At 40.3% G+C, this 23,373-nt stretch overlaps 1 protein-coding gene across 1 annotated transcript; it reads left to right on the plus strand.

Annotated features, from left to right (window-relative positions):
- The first annotated feature begins 2,580 nt into the window (after window positions 1-2,580).
- vcam1 (vascular cell adhesion molecule 1) lies at window positions 2,581-21,439 on the plus strand. The gene is made up of 10 exons (XM_015390457.1): window positions 2,581-2,749; window positions 8,789-9,091; window positions 9,174-9,467; window positions 11,376-11,627; window positions 11,709-11,975; window positions 12,057-12,332; window positions 15,290-15,592; window positions 16,491-16,763; window positions 19,606-19,866; window positions 19,948-21,439. Exons 1-10 carry the CDS (start codon window positions 2,704-2,706, stop codon window positions 20,106-20,108), a joined length of 2,436 nt encoding a protein of 811 aa, XP_015245943.1. The 5' UTR covers window positions 2,581-2,703; the 3' UTR covers window positions 20,109-21,439.
- The last annotated feature ends 1,934 nt before the right edge of the window (window positions 21,440-23,373 follow it).

The raw sequence follows: 23,373 nt of genomic DNA on the forward strand, positions 1-23,373 counted from the left end.
TTCGTGGACACCTTTTCTTTTATGACCCTCGGCCATTTTCAAAGAACCGCGGTGAGAAAGATGAGCTTTAATGACTGTCTGAAACCGTAGCTCACCACACATATACACCTGAAAGTATGCATGCATAGAAAAAGATGGCTAACGGGATGAACACATAGGATGGCCTTACAAAAACATATCACCAGAATGATTGACAATTAGGAGGACCACTTATTTTGATGATCCACCCAGAAAAAGAACATCCTCCACTATACCTTATGACCACCTCAGTCTCTCATTTAACGGGTCAGAGAAGGTTTGGGTTCTGTCACACTGCTGGGATCATTTCTATGTTGAACCTAATTGACAGGATGTGATCAACCAGAACTGTGGATCAGAGCTTCCAACACAAACTGAAGTAATGTTAGAAGGATGGAGAGCCTGAACAGGAAGATATTCAAATGTAGCTGTTGATGTTTTATTCGTGAATGTTTTTAACCTGTATTTATGTCACATTGAGACTTAAAAGGGAAGTCGGAAAAATATGTTGTAGTTTTTTCTTTTAACTCTCAGCCGAGTTTCTATATAACTACAAATGGGAAATAAAATGACTATCTTGTCACTGTTTATCCGAGTCAAATGAAGTTTCTATCAGATTTCTATTAATATAAGGTAAAAAGAGGTCAACTTCTTCTATTTGAATCTATCCATCTTGATTCACCATCCATGTTGTTTCCATCCTTGCATATATTTGTCCATCGATTCCTTCATAGGGTTCATCTTTCCATTCATCCATTTCTGTATCGCTCCTTTCTTCCTTTCTATGTCATTTCAGTTCTATGAGAAATGAGCCTAGATTTCTGGGAAATTTTGTTTCTATAAAAAATATATATACAGGAATCCTAATAAGAGCACCTATATATCAAGGTTATAGAATAATATAACTAAAATGTAATTCTGTCTGTTACCAGTTAATTCAACTGGATGAGATTTTAACACCTTGATATCATACCTGGAGCACAACGCATTTTAGCACAGTAAGCATTATTAAAAACACATTTCTACAGATATCCCCAACAACCCCAATCTCTACAGCATTGGTTTTGTTGGGTTGCAAAAATTACGCAATTGAAATATTTTTTCAATTGCATGATTGTGGTTAGGGCATAGAGCCTGGAATCCTGTGGTTCTGAGTCTGAGCTCCACTCCCACAGACTGCCACTCAGGGTCTCTGAACAACCTCACACTGCTCCCTGGGTGCCCCATGATGGCAGCCCACTGCTCCTCAAGGGGATGGGTTAAATCCAGATGTAAATTTCTCCAATGTGAGATAAATAAAACTTGAATATTTTTTTTGATGCTGAAGCCATCTACTGAAAACTAACAGGACAAAACAGATGTAGATATAATTCATTTACAAGGGATACATAACTCAAATTGGACATTTCTGTTTGAAATGCTGAACTTTTTTTTCCCAGCAAGTTGGAAAAAAATTTCCAGAAAACCTGCAAGTGATCAAGAACCCAAAGCCAAAGAAATAGAAATTTTACATATAAGAAAAAATGAATGAAATAAATTTATTTACCTTCTTAGTTCAAAATGACCCAATAAAGCCTTCTTTGCAAACTTGCCCAATAAAGTTAATTCTAAAATTAACCTTTTCTAAATGCACAGTTTACAACCTGCGGAAATCATCATTTAAAGTTGAACATTATCTTGATGTTATTACTTATTTAAGTTTTTGTTTTATGTTTCAAACTATCTGTATGCCTTATGGAAGGTCAACCATCTGAATGGTTTGAAAATGTATAGAAATGCTCAATAAAATCAAGGTTTTTTAAAATTTACGGATTTTCCCATTACATTATTGAATCATGTTTTAACTAATTACCAATTTACATCAAACAAAATAATGCATAAAAATATGATGAGTTGACTTATTTGCAATTAACTTTTAAGACGGGAACATCTAAACTACAACAAATAGACAGAAAAATTAAAAGCACTGCAAAAATCTATTAAATAGTGTGATAATTCTACTCAGCTGGAGTTAAAAGGAGTTGAAAAATATCTTTCAAAAAACTTCAAGGCAATCTTGTTCATAGAGATTTATGATTTTTTATTTTTTTCTACATTTTTAAGAAATTAAATTATGGAAAAACTGTCGGGCTTTTTATTGCATGTATTGCCAGTTTTGTTTAAAAGATCACATCTTAGAATGTTTATTAAGTGACCAATTTGTTGATTTAAATAGTGTCTCTTCTAGAAATTTAGAATAGAACAAACAGCACTTAATCTCATTTCCTCTTATAAACTAACTGAGCATTAGGATGTGTGGTTTTGGATGTGAAAGAGATTTAATTAGTGCTGTTAGAGATAGATTAAAGCTGCATTCAGTGATTTAAGCTCATCATGTTTATATTCATGAGTCCACCGACCTTCACACAGATACAAAGGCCCTGCCAGGGGGGGATGCAGGGAAAAGAAAAAGGCATAATGAAAGTGAAAAACATGGTCAGCATTTTGTCCTGCAGAGGGTGCTCTGGGCTCCCAGATATAAAATGCAGCCAGCTTCAAGGGGGGCGTTTTGTTTCATCAGAGGTGTGGGGGGTGTTTCATGTGTCAAGCTCATTTTCTGCCTCAGATTCAGAAACAGGAACACAAAGGAGTCGCTGCTTTGCTGCTGTTTCATCGATCCATTCATCCTTCCAGTGAACAGTGAGGATGGACCTGCTGCAGGACCACTGGAGCTTTGTTCAGCTCCTCTCAGGTGGGATTCAGGATTTCTCTGCTTCATATTCACACTCAGCAGTCTGTAAAACCTGCCAGAGCAGATGATAGCTCATATATGCGTTTTAATGGTTCTAGACGCTGCCTTTTGAAACCTCTCAGCTGCTCTGCATTCATTTAAATAAGAAAACAGCACAGACAGCGTAAAAAAGCTCTTCTAAAATGGTCAGATTTTCTAATACACATTTGATTAATGTGTATTAGATATCAAAAAGAGCACAGATGCTTTACCTCTACAGTCAGTTTATCTGGAGCTTTAATCATCAGGTGATCACCTGATGGGTCAGAGGTTCAGAAAACACGTTCCTTTGTTTATTCTAAATGACTGATGCGTTAATCAGAGTCTGAAAGGTAAAGAGGTATTGTGCATTTTTAGGATTTGAACCACATTTCTTGTCAAAGGAAATAAAGACTGTTAGCTCTGCTCTGTATTTATTTGTTTTGTCCTATGTTTTTGTAAATTTATTCGGCGTCTTCTTTGAACAGGGCTCCACTTTTGTCTCCGGTGATCAGGGTTTTCTGACTGCTCCATGTTCACAGCCCCAAAGCAGCGTTTTTTTAGTCTAGCACTGTTTGTTTTCAATATTTGCTGTCTCAAACACAGCTGAGTTAAAAGAGGGAGTCAACATCAGACCTCCACAGAGTTAAAACATTTCAAACAGGTGTGTTTGAACAGCAAACCATGTTTGACATGCAGAGCAACATGTCCCCAGAGACAGCACAGATGGACACTGATTTAATGTACGAAGGGCTCTGTGTTCACATATTTGTTAACATCGGACACATAACTAACAAACACTGCTTCTAAGTCATGGTTACAGAGTTAATCTTGCTCTGTTGTCTTCATCTCTGGTCTGTCCACCTGCCATTGTGCATGTATAACTTACACTGAGTCTAACATCACTGGATGAGTTCTAATCCCCTCTGCTTTGCAGAATTGTTCTTATTTAGCAAGATGGAGGATTTCTGTGTATAAATTGGCTTTTTAAGGTCCTGCTTTAACTTTCTAGTGGATTATTTTTTTTTTTTTTTAGCCATTCAAAGGTGGATTTGCTGCTGTGTTTTTGATCATTATTTTGCTATATAACCCCGGTGTGCTGGAGCTTAGTCACAAACTCAAGGTCAGGCCTTCTGTGGAGAACACAATTCACGCTTCCATAAATGACAGAATATCTTCCAGGTTCTGATCCAGCCAAGCAGCCTCAGGCCGCCTCTCTTTCCATCACCATGTTTGACTGTCAGAAAAATGGTAAATTTCTGATCTGTTAAGTTCGATTTTTTTTTAATAGCCTCCTTTGGAGAGACTCAAGACCACTGCCTACATGATATATATATGTGTATCTAATATGAAGACATTTGGGAAAACTTTATTATTGCACCATGACCTCTGCTGTAGTAGTGAGTCCTGAGAACTTTAGCTTTTCTGCTACAACTGCCTGAGCCATTGAAGCTCTTTGGAGTATTTGTGGTATATTGGCGTTTTCTGGGAAGTTTCTTCTCAATCCAACATTTTTCCAGTTGTTTATTTGTTATCAAGATCCCCATTAGTAGCCCACTAGGGTAGCATTAAGTCTCCCTGAGGACCGTCACCGAATAAATACATAGAAAGTGTTATAGAATATACTAGTAACTGCAAAATCTCCTACCCATCATCATCATCATAAACCAGGACCAGGTCGGGGAGCATTTGTCTCTGTAGAGACTTCCAGGCTCCCCTGACACCTCCTGCACCTCTGCTGGGGGAGCCCGAGGTGCTGCCGAGCCAGCGCTTCAGCGTTTCCTGGGTCCTCCCTTTGACCCCCCTCTTAGTGGAAGGTGCCTGGAACATCTCCCAAAGGGAAGCATCCAGGGGGCATCGGAAAAAGATGTCTCGATGTGGAGGAAAAGCGGCTTTACACCAAGCCTCATCCGAATGACTGAATGGCTCCTTACCCTAAGGGATTGCCCAGACAACCTGCTGAGGAAGGTCATTCCTGCATATATTCGATCATGATCCAGATTACATGACCATAGGTAAGGGTAGGAATGTAGACCAACTGATGAATCTTGAGCTTGGCATTTTCGCTCAGCTCCCTCTTTGCCACTCAGGCTGATGCAGCGTCTGTATTATAGCAGCAGCTGCACCAATCTGTCTATCAATCTCCCGCTCTATTTCCCCCTCACTTGTTAACTCAAAGATACTTGAATTCATCCACTTAAGGCAGGAACTCACCTTCAACCAGAAGGTAACAAGCCACCTTTTTCTGTTTGAGAACCACGGCCTCAGACAAGAGGAAGCAAGCAGAACCACTACATTAATGAGGGACGAAATCTGTAAGTTGTCAAATCAGATCCCTTCTGGCCCTTGGATGTGGCTACAAATTATTTCCATAAAGGCTGTGAACAGGGGCAATGACAGAGGGCAGCTCTGCTGGAGTCTAAAATGCACCAGGAATTTGTCAAAATTGACCATATTGACCAAAATGATAAAACAATTGTTTCGTTCATAAAGAGACGATATGGCCCTTAGTAGATGCTCCCCAGCTCCTTACTCCTGAAGCACCCACACACAGGGCACCACTAGGGTGAGGGGTGCCTTACCTGGTCCATAGAACTCATGTGAAAACTTCCAAGCACCCTTTATTACCATGCAGAGTGTGTAAAGCTGGTCCACTGTTCCATGTCCAGGACAAAAACACTCTGCTCCTCCTGAAGCAGAGGTTCAACATTCAGCCAGACACTCTAGCACCCAGAATTAGATCTTCCTAAGGATACGGAGAAGTGTGGTTCCCTCTATAGTTGGAACCCACCTTACTGTCCCACTTGTTATGTACTCAGCTGCTACCCACTCAAATGAGAACAGTGTTAGAAAAGCACTATTTTCCCCTCCGGAGACACCAGAAAGTTTGCCAGAATTGCTTTGAGGACAAATGATATTCTTTCCCATTGGCCTCCCAGGCCTGAGTTTTCGCTTCTTTGACCACCTGGTCAGCAGCATGCCTGATGTCTTGCTGCCATAGGAGTCCCACAAAACTCCTTCTTCAGCTTGAAAGCATCCTTTACTGCCTTTACCACCACCAGGTTCAGAGATTGTCTCCCTGCAGGCACCACAGGCCTTATGGCGACAGCTACAGGCAGCTGCATCTACCGTTGAGGCAGAGACGATGGCCCACTCAGACCTCATGTCCCCAGCCTCTTCCAGGATCCGGGAGTTGTGCACATCCTTTAACGAGTGCTCCACAAGACATTCCCAACAGATCTGTACTACTTGCTTGGGCCTGCCCAGTATGTCTGGCGTCCTCCTCTTCCAGTCAGTTGCGCAGCTTTGCTCTGCAATATTTGAAGCTTACTTATGTGTTTCTCTGGAGCACAGGACCATATGGCTGATCAATAATCAAAAGGAAATACAATACTAATGGTTGTATGACTTCTTTATTTGAAAAGTATGACATAAAGTAGGCACAGCTTCTAATGACAGAAATAGCCACTTTCTTATCAATTTGACTAGACCAGTTTAATTGTTCATCCATATTTAAACCTAAAATGTCAAACTTCTGCAACTGAGGTTTGCTTTCAGAGTGAGAGACAATGGCACAACATTCCTCAATGAATAATTTGAAGCAAGATTTAGACATTGTGTTAAAACCAGTCTATTATTGTCCAACCCTCTGGAAACCACGTCTAATTAACTTTGCGGTTTCAAATTTACAACTCTATTATTGGTTGCATCATCGGGTATTTAGTCATTTGTAAAAATAGGAAAAAGAAGGGGACCAAACAACTTCTCTGAGGGACACCACAATCCTGTCTCCAGTTGGTAGAAAAACTACAACTTTAATGCACAGACTGAAATCTGTCAAACAGCTTTTCCTAGATCTAAGAACAAATTCTTTAAACCCATATGCAGAACAATGTCCCAGCAGTAAAGCATTATGTATCAAATCTGTTAATGTACAGTAAATCATGGTTTTGACTGCTGTTCTCTGGAGTCCCAAAGTTATTTTATTTCTTTAGATGTGGGCAGGATATGCTGCTGCTTGAGCCCCTTTAACCTGCTTTGTGTTGTCAGACGGCTTCTGTTTAGGCGATTTCTTGAACTAAAGGTCAGACAGAAATCAGAAAAATTAAAACAAAGAAGTTTGGTTCATTGGCAATGAAATAAGACATCACCTGTTTGGGGGGTAAGAATACCTTGAAATGAATTAACTTCTCTGATTATGTCTCATTCAGTCAGAAGTTTTTTTAATTTTTTTATTTTAATTTTCTGTTTTTGTTTCTGTTGGAATAAAGCATAGAAACTAAAATAGTTTCTCCTGGAAAATCAGCTCCAGATGTTTGACATTTAACCTGCTGACTGCAAACAAAAGACTGTTTTGCAAAGTAGTTGAATAATAACAAAGATCTTCTGTGGTTGTAGGAAAAGTGGTCATTTCAGGACAAAAATAAATCAAAATGAATCATTTATGCTTCATTTTGTTAAATGTCCTGTACCCCTATTTTGTTGCTATTGGTTCTCATCATACAGTTCGGTGCAAAACTCAGCCTCGCCTTTGTTCTTTGTTTCTTCCAAGCAGAAAGATTTCTAAAATGGCTTAACTTCTTAATCAGTGGCTTGGCTTTCGGGATGTTTTCTGGGGGGGTTGACTTCTTTTGTATTCGGTTTACAAAATATTAAACATTTTTACTTGTGGAATGCAAAGTAATCAGAATTAGAGGGCAGAGTGAAGAATATCTTAATACTTTTTCAAAGAGTGGTTCGATGTGAGCCTTTTTATATACAGTCTGGACAACATTGAGACAAAACTATGGTTAAACTATAGCATTGTGCATGAATCATATTGATATAATTTGTGTAACATGTTATTGTTTCAGACTTTAACATAACATAAAAACATAATTAGAAACTTGGGGGTAAAGAGGCAGAAATGTTCTAGCCTCTTCTTTCTGCGTGATATGCCAACGTATTTATGCAAACACAAAGTTATAAATAGTTTCCTACAAGCACTTGTTTTCTGCATATTTAAACTGTTTACTTTAAAGAAGTCATTGTGTTGGGTAAATTGGGTTAGTAATGTTGCTTCGCAGCAGAAATCTAGGCTTTAAGCCCAAGTTGCAATCCGCTAAAAGTTGCTATAAGAGTTTTTACTCTGCTATACAGTAAGAGTTCTGATTCATTTTAGTGCTCACCTTCTAACAATTTAGGGGATTTAACTCCCATTAAATCTCTGACATTAAGTGTTTCCTACTACACTTAGACCCTGCTAATTATTCTCATTCGTTTTGGCAAGAAGAATACAGCCAAAGGCATTTCTAAAACACATAACTGCTGAAGTCACCTTTGACTGTCAGGTTAAATGGACTCCTGTTAGCTGCAGGGATGCAAAATTTACCCATTAAAGCTCCTTTATCTAAAAAAAATGTTATAAGATCCATTCTTTAGGCTCATAATCACCAACAGCCTGAATCTGTGGAATCCCAAATATGACAGTTTCACTGATGGGGAATAGGTTTTTAGGTCCTGTAAGGAGATATAGGCAGAAACCTCTCTGCATTGTTTGAGGTGTTTGATGTAAAATTTGAGAAAAATAAAGGAAGTAAGAAGTGACTTGTCTATAGTTGTGTAGACATCTTTAGGAAGAAAAAAAGGATAAATCCACAGCAAAAAAACGAGGTCTATCATTCCTTAGAGGATCATCTTCCTCCATCTTGCCAGGCTTGAACAATGATTGGCCTCAGATTTCATTGGCTGTCCTAAACTGACGTCTAGGTGCAGGTAACGAATCAGAGTGCTACTTTGTGCCACAGATCCAATGACTGTGAGGTGCAGGTAGGTGATAGACAGTGGACGGATAAATAAAACATAAATGAAGTGAAGCTAAAGCAATAAATCTGAACCCATTCAACATGTCAAATTAATATTACAGAAGATTCTTTAAAACTTCAGAGCAGTGAAGATCTGAAAACATCCATGACCAGTTGGTTTATCAATGCAGATGTTTAAAGATTTTTCAATTTTATTTTATTTTTTTGTCCCCTCTAGTGATACTGCTGATGTCATCGTGGTGCGTTCAGGGTCTCCGTGTCAACGTGTTTCCCAGGAAGCCTCTATTTAAGCTCGGCACGCTCCAGCAGGTGGTCTGCCAGGTTCAGGAGTGTTCAGCAGTACCTGACATTTCCTGGTTTACCGTAAACGACCGTCCTCTGTTGGCGTCCACCGCCACCAACAGGACCCACTCTGTTCTGACCTTCAACTCTGTGACAATACAAGACGAGGGACAGATGGCATGTAAAGTCATGTGTGCAGGACAACTGGCAGAGATCCGGACCTCTGTCTCAGTTTACTGTGAGTTTATAGACCAAGAGATTATTATTCTCGTCTCATTTCATGCTATGAACCTAAAATCACCTTCCTCTTCTGGTTTCAGCCTTTCCTTCAGACCCTGTAATCACAGGTCATGACCACCTGAGAGATAACGTGGTGACGTCCCTCACCTGCCAGGTCCCACACCTCTACTCTGCTGAAGATGTTGATTTCACCTGGCTTAAAGGAAACACAGTTCTGAATAGCACTAACACACAGTCAGGGTCTAGCTCAGTGACTTACACGCCTCAGAAAAAGGACTCTGGGGGGAACATCACCTGCCGGGTGACGCTCAAGCTTCAAGGTCTGCCATCTGAGAAGAGGACGAGAGAGACCACAGTCCATATAAACGTCCTCTGTGAGTTTGTGACTAAGTTTGTCCATTTCTTCTCAGCCTGTTAGAGGCCTGGGTCCAGAGGTCCTGTATCCGAGTCCCAATACCATCATCTGCAATCTGTGGTTCCAGACCCCAAACAGCTCTTTAGACACTCAACCATGGCTCTTCATCACTTTGGCTAAAAATGATGAAGAGCCAGATAATGTTTTGAGCAACAACTATTCTAACAAATGCATGTTTTAGTATTATACTCCACTGACTAATTACAACACATAACCCCATCCCAAAAAAATTACTCAAATTATACCAGAAATCATATGTAGGAAAATTTCAGTTTTTTTTAACATTACTATCTAAAAAATAACAACAATCCATTGAAACTATATTATCCTCTTCTCACAAGTTTGTTTCTTCATCAAAACATAACATTTTAAATAGCACTGTGTTTAAAACGTACACATTTTCTGTGGTAGATATCGATTACTTATAAGTTATCTTTTTCTCTTTTAAAAAGAGAAAATTAGCAATCTGTGGTTGATATCTGTTATATTAACATTTTTGTTTGTTTGTTTTAAAGCGTCTGGAAATATTTGCATGTCTAAACTAAATGTATTAGATGGACTGAAGTAAAAAAAAAACACTTTGGATTGTAAAGGTTTCAGACCCCTGATCTAATATGTGATCAATCTGGGTTGATCACGGATTTGATTAGATCGATGTCGATGTCTGGAATTAGAACGCAAAGTGTATAATCAGGGTTTGATTTCCAGAAGCAGGGTCTTGAGTTGTAAGGTTTTATTATTGGTGTTTGTGTTTAACTAATGCCAGGGCTAACTCTTTTGTGCCATTTCTGAGGCATGGTTTTCTTTTCATAATACTGTTAATTCCCTAAAGGTGATAGCTGCAAGTGTAACCTCTCGCAACCATTAAGTGGCAAACCCACACTCATCTGCCCTATGACCCCCTTATGTTGGCACTGACAGTCAAAAGCCTTCACACTTGTATGCTTCCCTTTGGCTTAAATCTTAGTAAATGTAACTATGAGAAGCCATTTCTCAGCTCTATCTATTAGAATCTGGCAATGCCTAACCCATCCATCCATCCATTATCTGACACGCTTGTCCCGAGTGGGGTCGCGAGGGTGCTGGTGCCTATCTCCAGCAGTCAATGGGCGAGAGGCGGGGTACACCCTGGACAGGTCGCGAGTCCATTGCAGGGCAACACAGAGACACACAGGACAAACAACCATTCACACACACATTCATATCTAAGGAGAACTTAGAGAAGCCAATTAACCTAACAGTCATGTTTTTGGACTGTGGGAGGAAGCCGGAGTACCCGGAGAGAACCCACGCATGCTCAGGGAGAACATGCAAACTCCATGCAGAAAGACCCTGGGAATCGAACCCAGAACCTTCTTGCTGCAAGGCAGCAGTGCTACCCACTGCTTAACTGAGCAGCCCATGCAATGCCTAACCTTAAATAGATATTCATATTGGTGAGGAATCCTTCTGCGCCGCTTTGGCATCTTAACCAGAAGAAAGTTATGTATTTTGGACCAGTTAAGAAGTCAAGAAACAATTATTTATATACTATATTTCTTCAGTAAAATCAATACCACTCTAGTTATCCTGTGGTTGATATATTATTTTTGCAGAACATAAACGAAAAACATTATCATTTTGATGCAAAAGTTGTAACTACTGTATGACTTTTTACTTCAGTCCAAAAATGAAATCTTAAAGTTTTTTTTCACCTGACTCATGATGTCTGAGGTAAGTATGGACTGATGTCTTTCTGAGACATGCAGTTTTAATCCGAGTCCCCCTGTCCGTGTCCTCCAGTCCACTGTCCTGTCGGCGCTCAGCTCAGCCTGCTTTTTCTAATCAGATCCAAATCCTGATTCCCTTTCATCTTCCTCCTCTGCAGATGCTCCGGTCTTCAGGAATGTATCTGGCCCCATGGAAGTGATGGCGGGCTCTCCGCTGACTCTCAGCTGTTCTGCAGAGGGAAACCCGGAGCCAACCATCACCTGGACAGTAGGTGGTAGGTTTCTGCATTCTGCTCCTGATGGTCTGTTTGTCCTGTCGGCTGTCGAACTTTCTGATGCTGGACGATACGAGTGTAAAGCCATAAACTCAGAGGGAAACCAAACTGCAGCTGTAGACGTCAGTGTTCTTGGTGAGAGTTAGCTCCGGTCTCATTCAGTCTTCTTCTTGTAGTCTCTATTGGGTTTTGACACTTGCTTGTTTTCTCGCGTAGCTCCGCCTACCATGACCTTCCTGTTGGTGGATCCAGGTGAGGAGGTGGTGGAAGGTCAGCAGGTGAATTTTACTTGTGGCTCCGAGGGAGCTCCACCTCCTACACTGGTTCTGAAGAGGAAGGGGGAGGAGCTTCACAGGAATGAGTCCGCCTCCGTATGCATGTTCAGCCTCCCTTTTGCTGTACTTGAGGACTCTGCCCTCTATGAGTGTGAAGCCTCCAATCAGTATGGCTCCCAGCATACCTCCAGGTTCATCACTGTCAGAGGTACCTTTGTTCCAAGATGTTGGATATTTTTGCCCGTCAGGACTGCTCTCACACTCTCCATGTGTTCCTCCTTGTTACCAGCCCACCCTCTACAGGTGGAGGCCAGCCCTCAGGTCTCAGCGGAGCGGGGCTCAGCGCTTACGCTGACTTGTAGGGCCTCAGGGTGCCTGCACCCCCCCACTCTCAGCTGGAGGAGGACAGACCGGAACCGAACCCTCCTCCAGAAGAAGAAGCAGCGGGATGGGCGGTCTCAGCTTCACCTGTGGAACCTGGACCTTCAGCATCAGGGAGGGTACAGCTGCGAGGCCGAGTGTGACTCCGTCATTAGGACCAGGGAGATCCACGTCCAGGTGTACTGTGAGTCTGACCACATTTTCAATACCTTGTGGAACCTTGTTCTGTGCATGCGTGGATCTTGTGTGCTTGCTACAATTGTATCTGTGTGTCTGTGGATCTTGTCCTTTGTGTGTGGATTTTTTCTCCTTATGTGAATCTTATCCTGTGCATGTATGAATCACATATGTGTATTTGTGAAAATCTACTTCCATAATGTTGCTGACCAGATGGTTTCCAAACAAATGGCTCATTTTTTCTCTGTTTTTATAAAGCTTTTATGCATGTTGTTGAGTTTCAATTAACATACCACTAACTTGTGGCAGACTTGGGGAACTGCACCATTTTCCAATTCTGTCTAAGTCACTTTATAGGGAGATGGTAATTGGAGTGGTGTTCCTTGGTTTGAAGAGTAAAAAATGTCAGTTTCACTTTTCAGGCCTTTGCTACGTGTCTTTTACCTTCTTTCCTCATTTTGATTATTGTTGATGAGGGCTACCATTCCCTAAAATCAGAGGTGGGTTGAGTAAAACTTTGGAAAAATAGCTTTTAGGAATACTTTTACTGAACTGTACTTATTATTTTCAGTATTGCTACTCTTACTTCGCTAAAAATACTGGTTGCTCTGTCTACTGTGAGTAACTTCAGATCAGATAAATATATACAGGAAACAGCAGATGTTGTTAGTGGAAGTTTGCAACCCCTTGGCCGCGGGGGAGTGGTGGCCTAGTGGTTAGGGCATTGTGCTTGGTATCCAGAGATTCTGAGTTCAAGCCCCACTCCCACAGACTGCCACTCTAGGGAGTTGCCCTTAACCCCATAATGCTCCCCAGGTGCCGCACAATGGCAGCCCACTGCTCCCCAAGGGGATGGGTTAAATGCAGAGAGTTTATTTCATTGCTCTGTACTTGTGACAGTGCAATGACAGTAAAAAAAAACTGGGGGAAAAAAAGGAAGTTCATCATCCTCTAGGAATGATTTTCTAAGTTTTATGTTGAAAAATGTTTTTCTGTTTTGAAAAAATTGATTCCTCTACGTGAATTTTTTATTTGTTATTGTGTAATTTATTATTTACTTATTTTTTTGTATTTTATTTTTTAAAATACCAGAACCTGCAGCTTAGGTCTGACTGACTGCAACATTTCTAAACATATATTAGATGTTATGATCCAACAGTTACTCAATACTTGAATTGCCTTTTTATAAAATATGTTTTCTCTTTTAATTCCATAGATGACTACTTTTTAGTTTGTATCTGGTGTACAACACACATTAAAGTAGTTATACAGTCGCCTGAGGAAAACTTTTGGATATATGTAATAAAATATTTCATTATAAGCCTAAATTACCTTCATATTCAGGTTGAGGAGTGGATTTAAAGCTCTTACCAGAGCAGAAACAGAAAGTGAAGCAAACAACAATATAAACCCACGGCGGCTATCAGGAAACTTTTACTTACATTTTAATATCTCTAGGAGTGTTGGTATCGTAATACTACTGAAGGAGTTTGGCTTCCTTCCAGCTGATATCAGATGTTTTTAAGGAAGGAGATAATGCTGATGAATCAAATTATTACTTTTTTCCTTTCCAGAACACACACTGATAGAAGTTTACGGGAAATTATTCCAGCATTAATCACTACTGTTCAGTTTCACTCTGACTTGCTGCTGCCACTTAGTCTATTCTGTCCTGCCACTGCAGCATACCTACAGGTCAAGGGTCAGGAAGTTCTACATTTATTTTGTTTACATTGGTTTTGTTCCTCAGCATTTTATCACACTACTCTTTCTGGCAACACGTCCTACTGTTGACAGTTAAAAACACAGCAGCTGTAAGTGCCAGGCCTCTGAGTCAGAAAGGAGATTAAAGTAAATTTAGTGAATGAAGGAGCTCCTGTTTCACAGTATTTCAGCCTTAAAAAAACAGCTGATCTGGGGTTTGGTTTAATCCAAGAGACTCTGATATAAAAGGCGATCATGACTGGGAGACCAAAGAAGAAACAACAGAGCTGTTAAGTGAGAGAAAATGTGAATTTTATTTATCCTCAACCTTCAATCTGAACTGCAGAGGACAAACTCCAGTGCTCCGACCAACATTACCCAACACAGAGAGAAACCAAACACCCCCCCACCCCACCCACACATACACTCTGACTTCCCGGACCTCCTCACCAAATGTGAAACGCTCTACTACGAGACAGACTGTCGGAGAATCTGTGTTTCGAATAAAATGGTTTAATCCGGGCCTCAACTCTGTATCAAGTCCTCTGTCATGACATTCCTTAAAGGAGGATTCATTATGCAGCCCTTTTTTTTTTATCAGAGTCAGAGCTGCGTTTAAAACAGAACCTATTGAAATACACAGAAAAATCAACCTTTTCAGTTTCCAAAGAGATCTTTTTAAGAAAAATGTTTTGCGGAGATCTGAACTGAACCAGACTTTGTTCAGCTTTCTTGCAGGGACACCAGGATCCCGCTGACATGCAGAGCTTTTACGGGTGTTACTTTTCAACGTTTTACTTTAACTGGACGTTGATGTATTTACAGATGTACTTAAGACTTTCAGAGAAAACTAAATGTTGTTTTCTGTAAATATGGGAGGAGATCCAGAATATTTTGTGGAGGTTTCATGTGTGCTGAAGATGTTCTGTTGAAGGTTTATGGTTTGACCAGTGACAGCAGAGACAGCAGAGGCTGGGAGGGGGGGGGTGTTTAAAAGTGAAGGAAAACTTCTATAGGTAGTTAGGTAGCTATATAGGTAACGTTAGTACTGGAGATATTTTACAAGATGTTTTACAAGGTTTATCTGTTCCAGATTATTTTTCACCAACAATCCTTCAAATTTTATTTTATCAGTCTGACAGAATCCAGATCAGGACTGTGAGCATTATGAAAAGTTTACATGATATAGAAGATTAGCTTTTTCCTGTCTGTTGGTTAGTCCCTCTCATTAATGTCTCGGCTCTTTTCTTGTCTCTCCAGCATTCCCCTCTGATCCTGTTCTGGAGGATCCCGGTCCCGTTCTGCTTGGCCAGGAAACTGAATATCACTGCAATGTCTTCAACATTTTCTCAGCCAATCAGCTGAGGTTCTCCTGGCTTTCAGGAAATGAAACCCTAATGATGGAGATGTACAAGTCCTCTGGTTCCCTGCAGAACATCTCATCAGTCTTAAAGCACCAGTTTGAGAAGGTGCAGCAGGTCCTGACCTGTAGGGTGGAGCTGCTGACAGAGGACAGAGACATTTGGAAATCCAGAAGGACAAGCATCCCTCTGCAGATCCACTGTAAGTAATCAGGGTTTGGGATTTAATCATCTCAGATTGCCTTTTTAAAACTCCAGAGTTAGTCTGAGTTGTTAGAAGTCAACTTTATGAGTTGACTTCTAACATTCATTGAGATGGTTTCATTCAGATTATTCCTATTTCTGTCATGATCCCAATTAAGAAGCAGGATGTGTAAAGCTTTTCTCTCTAACATGTTATGAGCCCTTAGCTATTAAAAAAATAGTTTGGTAGCTCCATGCTCCTTTTTTGGTAAGTGGTGATATGAAGGTCAAATGTCAAGAACAGCTTAATTTAGGAGGATCCGCCAACAGAGCAGACAATCCAACTTCCCAATTAACTAAAGGACGACGAGTAAAAGCTGTAAATATTTTGATGAGACTTAAGTAATAAAACAAGATTCCATTCTCAAAAACTGGCTCAATTATAGCTGACGTGAATTGAGTCCTTTGGGGAAATAAAAATATTTTAGTGTGCAAGACATATTAAAAAAATTATGTACACAAAGAGGAAGGGTGTATAGATATATAATTTAAGAGTTTTCACATGTTTTAGGTTTATAATCACTAAATAGTTCCAGTTAGTTAGTTTTTCCCTATTATTTAGTTAATATTTATATTTACCTTTTCTTGCACCCAAAGGATCTGAATAAGCTCTACACTGGTGGCCTCCTTATTCATTAATTCAACTATTAAACCGGGTTGCCATCAGTGCAGTACCTGCTCATCAATGGTAGCTTTTGAATTCTATGTTACAGTTTCCCATCAGCATTGACCAAGCTCTGCACTGGTGGCGACCTTGTTTAATTCCTTGAACTGATGTATTTTTCTCTCCTAATCCTCTCTTTCTCCTTTAAATCTTGATAACCCTAACCTCAGGTTTGTATCTGTTTCTGACCCAGATCCTCCCAGGTTGCCCTCCCTGTCCATCAGTCCAGGTGATGAGGTGCTAGAGGGTCAGCAGGTGACGTTTACCTGCCGTTCAGATGGAGTTCCACCACCCGCAGTAGTGTTGAGGAGAAATGGGGAGGAACTTCTGAGGAGTGACTCTGATTCCTCCTCCTCTATCACTCTCAGCATCTCCTCCGCCCTTCTAGAAGAGTCGGGCCTCTACCAGTGTGAGGCCTCGAACCAGTACGGCTCCCAGTTTGTCTCCAGCTCTGTCACAGTCAAAGGTCAGAAGGTTGATGATGAAAGATGAATTTCTGTGAAGTGTTTTCCAAACCGATAAGCTGGCACCTCAAAAATAATCCAGCACAACAATTTGCCGTAAAATGTCACGTAATGAGTAGCTAGCTAAAGTTTACCTGAGTGTTTATTCTCTGTATAAATTCAGTCCTAAAATGAAACCATCCATATTCATAGAAAGTGGAGAATGCTTATTTTGTAGCAAAAAAACAAAAAAAAAATCCTTGTCATTGTTTTGTTGTGAATATTAGAGTTGGCCCTTTTTATTTTTTTATAATTGAGGAGTATTACAATAATAGCTTCATGTGGCCCCAGAGCCAGAGTTTTCAGGCCCCTGCCCAAGGCTTTAACAAGACTAAACACCAGTTAATTATCATAAAAATAGGCTTCTTTGTTGACACTCTATCATATGAACTGATAACTAATCATCTCTGGGTCAAAATAGTCAAAATGTGTCTGGATGATCTGAATTCAGCAGGTGATTTTAGATCAGTGGAAACCTGAAGGTTTGTTTAAGAAGTTTAATGAACCCTTGAAGACATTTCTGTTGACAGATTAGAACAGAACTACTTTGGTTTAACAGGATCACAGGTCTAATCTTGGACAAAATACTAGCCCCACCCACCAACGGCCAAAATAATTTTTGCATGCAAGTTTGGTCTTGCCTCGATCAATGCCCCAGGCCCTAGAACTGGTGGGCCAATCACAACGCAGAGATGTGTTTTGAATTTCTGGATGCAAAAAGGGCGGGGTTTTGAGGGCGGGACGACAAAGCAGCACGACGCTGGAGGAAGACACAAAGGAAGATGGCAGCAACTATTGAACAGTTCTCGTTTGACTCAGCTTTGGAATCAGTTTTGGAAGGATTAGACTTTCGGTTTTCGTTTAAACGTGAGCAGGAAGAGGTTCTACACTCATTAATTTTTAAGAAGGACGTATTCACCGGTTTACCATCAGGCTGTTTTTTTACACTCCCCCACCAGCTTTCTGTCACGCTTACTACATCACTGTCAGTTGTGCTCATTGGTCAGAGCGTTGGCCAATAGGCACAGACATGGTTTGAAAGACAACGGGTTGTTCTCAACAACAATGTCTCATTAATTGGGGCCAGACTAAATTACACATTTAATCTCACATTTAGTCTGGTTTATTTTTTTCCCGTCCTGTTCCCAGTTCTTCTGGTTTCCATTTCTTGTTCTCTTTGTTTTTACAGCTTTCATCAGGGAGGTTGACAGAAATAGCATCTGATCCCACTGCTGAGTCACGTAACTGTTGAGCTGTCAACCTCCCTTCAGTGGGTGATTGGATCGGACCAATGCAGGAACTGTGGGTGTTATAGTTCAATCTTAAATGCCGTAATGCATGTCTCATAGTCCACGAATGGAATAGAAACATCCAGAAAGATTAAATACAAATGAAAGCCATGTGTCCAGTGAGGTACAAAATAAACAAGACCAGCAGAACTTCAGAAAGTAATCTTCAGGAAACTGATCTCTTTAAACTTAACATACAGGGGCATTGACATACTTTTCTATCTGTTTAGACCCTGTTGGCTTTAATTAAAATAATAACTTATTAAATGTTGTGTCGCTTTGCAGTGCACCAAATTGGTATAAAACATGTGTAAACTGTTGTTTTCTTGTGGCTCAAGAGTTTTAAAGCTTTTTAAAATGAGCAGAAACTATTTTGACCCATAGTCGGATGACAGGGTCGTCCACTATCAGGTGATGATGTGCTGCCTAAAGGTCAAAGAAAAGGTCAAGAGGCCCATTTGAAATTCTTTGACCTGTTGCTGCAGATGTGAGAGATGAAATCAACTTTAAAAAGCACTTTAAACACATTAAACTGAAGAATGACATTTCTAAAAGCTGATAAAAGCCTGTTTGCTAGTTTTCTACTAAGCGGGCTGATCAGAAACCAGTTGTCACTGACTTCACTTCTCTGTTATCTGAGGAGGTCAGAAGGCTCTTGTAGCTGTTTACAGGCTGAACCTCCTCAAAGTGTTAGAATTAGTCACCAGTGCCGCCTCCACACACTCTTCTCACTTTAGTGTCCAGTGATTTATCACAGTTAACGTCAGCAAGTTAAGAGGTGGCCAGAGCCTCGATGTCTTCGACAGAACATGGCCAGATTTTCCTCAGGGGATAAATCACCACAGAAGAAGGAAATGTTATAACTATAGCTATATATATAACTAACTATAGAAGAAGAATTATTTAAAAGGAAATGACAGTAATACGCCATCGGATTTTCTTTTTTCCCCCTCTAATATGTCACAGCACACGAAATAATGTTAGATACAAAGAAAGACATACTTCCTTGATACCTACCTCTCTACTAACCTAACTTATCATTATTTATGTAGTTCTTTACAACATCCAAAAGATGTTGAAGGTCTGTGGCGATAATGCCTGTAGAAATTAACATTTGTTGACAGCAAACTGACTTTTAAAAGTCAAAATGTGCAGTCTCATCTTAAGAAACTTCTGTAACATCGGCAGAAAATGATGTTTCACCTGAAATACTTAGCATTACCCCTGCATGAGATCTTTTAACATCCTTTAAGCCAATGCAAGGCCTGCATGATGTGCATCTAACACTGTATGCATGCCATTGATGTGACACAACATAATGGCAGAGGGATGATTTACAAATCTCTGTAACATTTGCCAGGTATTATGCAACTGGAGCAGAATAGATTATAGCGCTTTGCAACCATAAAGCACTATAAAACCAGAAAAGCATTATTTTATTACCCTCAGAACATCAATGCTTATAACACGGACAGGACCCACTCTAACTATGTTTGTCTGGGTTTGTTCTGTTCAGCTCCCCCGAGGAACACCACCGTCCTCATCCTTCCCTCTGCAGAAGTCAAGGAGGGACAAAATGTGACTGTCTGCTGCCAGACAATCAGCTTCCCACCATCAGCTGTGATCCTGAGGAAGCTAAACAACGGAACAGAGCTGTATTCAACCAATGGCACCTTCCTATTGGTCAACGTCACATCCAGAGACTCTGGGTTGTATCAGGTTAACGTGAGCAACGATCTTGGTTCTGAGATCAAAGTCTTCAGCATCAGAGTCAGAGGTTGGTAAAAATCACTAAACTACTATATGGAGATGTTGGATTACATTTTACTTTATTTGTTTGCTTGTATTTCATTAGCAGAGGTCAGAACCGGAGTTCCTCCAGGTTTCAGTATCATCCTCATTTCAGCCGCCTGCATTGCTGCCGGGCTCACGGCTTTTGCTTTGGTCCTCGACTACATGAGGAGATCCAGGAAGAAAGGTTTTTATCAGCTGGCCCAGTCCGCCCCGCCTTCAGCATGAAGCCAACACACTCGTTTCTGAGGCCCCTAAGCTCCAAAATATGTCTTTCCTTCAGTGCTGATGTGATTTTGTCACATCAGAACATTTTGCTCCTGAATGTCAAAGGGTGGCAATCATGTCCTTGAGACGGGATACCTGACTTCAGGAAGATGGCTTTTAAAGTAGGGCTTTAATGCACTGAAATGTGGCTTTAGTGTTGCTGTAAGAGGTTCACTGCACAGGGAAAGTCTTGAAGTAATGTTAAATCTTTCCCCAAATCTGATGCTTTCAGTTTAAAAACACAGCTTTTTTTTTTTTTATAATGGCTAACGTGGATCAGGTGGCCAGAGTACCACTACATGTCCCAGCCCCCTCTGGTTGTGGTGCTCCTTAGATTCAAGCTCTGACTCTAGCATTCACAACAAGATTTAAAATATCTCTTTTCCCAGCATACAGTGCTGTAACACCACAATTGTTTTGTAAAATCTATGAAACTTTTAGAAATAATCTAACCAGTAAACATCATTAAATAGTTTTAGGGAAAAATGAACCAAAGTATTTTTGGGGAAAACCCAAAAGTGACTAAAGGAAAACAATTCAGGGGCCAGGAATTTTTCCAGCATGAAACACAAGTCGTTAGGTTATTGGAAATCCTGTAACCCCAGTTGTTGCTGCCAAGAGTGACAGAAACAGTTTTTAGGTTTAGGGTCCGTTTCAGGTTGCCTTGGATCCACCGCTTCCTACATTAAATTGTCCTTAAAAAAAACAGCCTTTTCTATTTACTCTTGTTGATGATTTTAAATGAATATGTAAGGAATCTTTATTGGTGTAAATAGTTTTCACAGCACTGTATGAGGTCATCTGTATGAGTGCGCATATTAAATAATGTTTCTGTCTTTCTAGAAACATGACTTCTACCTCACCCTCCTTAAATCACTGTTATGAGCCCAATGTTTTGCTGATGAGTTCCAAAAACGCAGCTATAATCACAGAAATGTAAATACTGCACATCAGCACATTATAATGCTTTGTTTTTCTAACTTTTGCACATATCTAAAGGCAGCTGTAACGTCCCTACGCCCTGGCACCAGCCTAGTGCTGCAGGAACATCTCCCCTCTGCATTTAAAAACCCACCTGATGCTTCAGGTTTCAGCCTGCAGATCAAAACTAAAAGCACAAGCTTGATTAAACCTAAAAGGTTTTTCTTTTTTCTTTCTCATGAAGAAACATGTGTTTATACTTATCTTCTGTTAGTTTGGTACAGATGCTGCAAAGTAGTTTTGTTACAAATTCTTTTGATTTATAAGTTCTGTACAGGTCCTTTCTCATTGTTTCTAATAAAAATATTTATTTCCTCACTCTAACTGTTTCACTTGTGATAACATCATTTTATATCCCGGGATTTTTTTTGTTGTTGTTTTTTTTTTTAATTGGAATTTCCTTTCATTTTCAAGCTTTCACTTTTGCTTCTGTTGCTGTTTACTGGAAAAAACTTCAGGCTGTCCTACACGGTTACCGGGGTGACGGTTCAGCTCCAGCCCTGAGAATGGTGTTTATAAGACTGCTTTACTCTGGTTCCTTAAGGCTGTGAAGGACAAAAAAAGGCCTTTGGCTTAGATTAAAAAAATCCACAGTAGTTAAAGACTTTATTAGGTAAATATTTAATTTAGAGTCACAATTAAACTTCTTAAATGCACCAAACTTTTGGTAAAATATTATTTTCTTTACCCTAAGGTATGTATTAATCATAATCTCCATTATCTTGCATCATTCTGTTTTCTCAGGAAAACCCAAACACACAACGCCATCTGAGCTGCATCACACTCTTGTATTCAAACATCAGAATCCCAAAAAGTCAACTGGAACAATTCTGGTTCTGCCTGTTTTGGAGCTGAAACACTGGGGCCGGTCTAACTCCTAGAACAGTTTGACAGTGATGACAAGATGGTTTAAACAAAACAGTTCTGGTAGCTTTTATGTCCACTGCTAAGACAACTGGTTCCCAGAGCTTGTTGCCATGGAAACTGGGATGTGAGGTGTGAAGAGAGGGAGTGAATGTGGATCGGGTCCTTCGCTGGTGTTGGTTCCATTCCAGCTCAGACTCACAGGGACCGTCTGTTCTCCCAGTCCACTGCAACAGAGCTGTGAGGTCCTCACCAGAACGCTGATGTCCAGTCATGTGATGCTGTCTCCATGGCAACTGTGAGAAAATGAAGGGAACCGGCTTGAGTTCCCTTTTGTTTTACTGTATCCAATGTGGAGGTCAGGATGCAACCATTATACACCAGAGCAAAACCAAACCACACTGTGGTACCTGGAAAAACCAAAACAACATGTATAAATAGAACATGTTAGTACCTATTTTAGATGCTATTTTGAAGAGAGAAACAGAGCTTATTAAAAAAAAAAGACATTTTTATTGTAGGCATGTGTTTTAGAAACATATTCCTGTTGGATCTTCTTGCAGCAGCTTCCTGATGTCTTCTTTTAAATGCCTTGAACTTTGGACCCTTAGTTATTTCTACGGCTTTCAGTATGTCAGCCAAACAGCCGATCAGAGGTTAAAGATGTTCCATCCTGCAGAAATCAGATGCTCTAAAGAAACAAAAAGTCTAATTAAAATCTGCTGTCGGAGTTTCTTAAGGTCAGCAAAACAAAGAGTTCCATCTTCACTCTTGCTGACAGGAAATACCAGCATGGCAGGAGATTAAAACGACAAGACACAGCAGAACTCTCTGCATAAGTGAGTCCAGAGGTGAGGGGTCACAGAAACGCGGCACGACGGTGAATGCGACATGATGGAAAAACACCAGATGGAGCAAAAAGAAACATTCATCATGATAGTCCATTAAAAGTTTCAGCTGAATCTGCACAAAGCAGTGGCTGAGTCACAAAGCTCCTGTAAAGCCAAAAAGTTTGGCTTCAGGCTCTACACAGAGAAAAATGAAAGAGATGGAAATGAGATGAACTGCCAGAGGAAGCACTCATCCATCAGAGCTCTTAAAATAAACACAAAATTATAGAAAAGAGTTGGCTGCCAAACTCAGTGAGTTTTGTAATGTAAAAGAAAACTTAAACCTGTTTTCTAACATTGAACAGAGTGCTTTTATGCTGCTGCAGCAGAAAACGGTAAATGTCCTGTACTTGTATAGCAACTTTTTAAAATCAGGACTCCAAGACAACCTCTACAATTATCCATTCATGCACACATTCACTGTGGCAAGCTGCATTGCAGCCACAGCTGTCCTAGGGCAGGCTGACAGAAGCAAGGCTGCTGTACACAGA

Source organism: Cyprinodon variegatus, unplaced genomic scaffold (assembly GCF_000732505.1).
Source record: "Cyprinodon variegatus isolate N-32 unplaced genomic scaffold, C_variegatus-1.0 Scaffold501, whole genome shotgun sequence".
Classification (NCBI taxonomy): domain Eukaryota; kingdom Metazoa; phylum Chordata; class Actinopteri; order Cyprinodontiformes; family Cyprinodontidae; genus Cyprinodon; species Cyprinodon variegatus.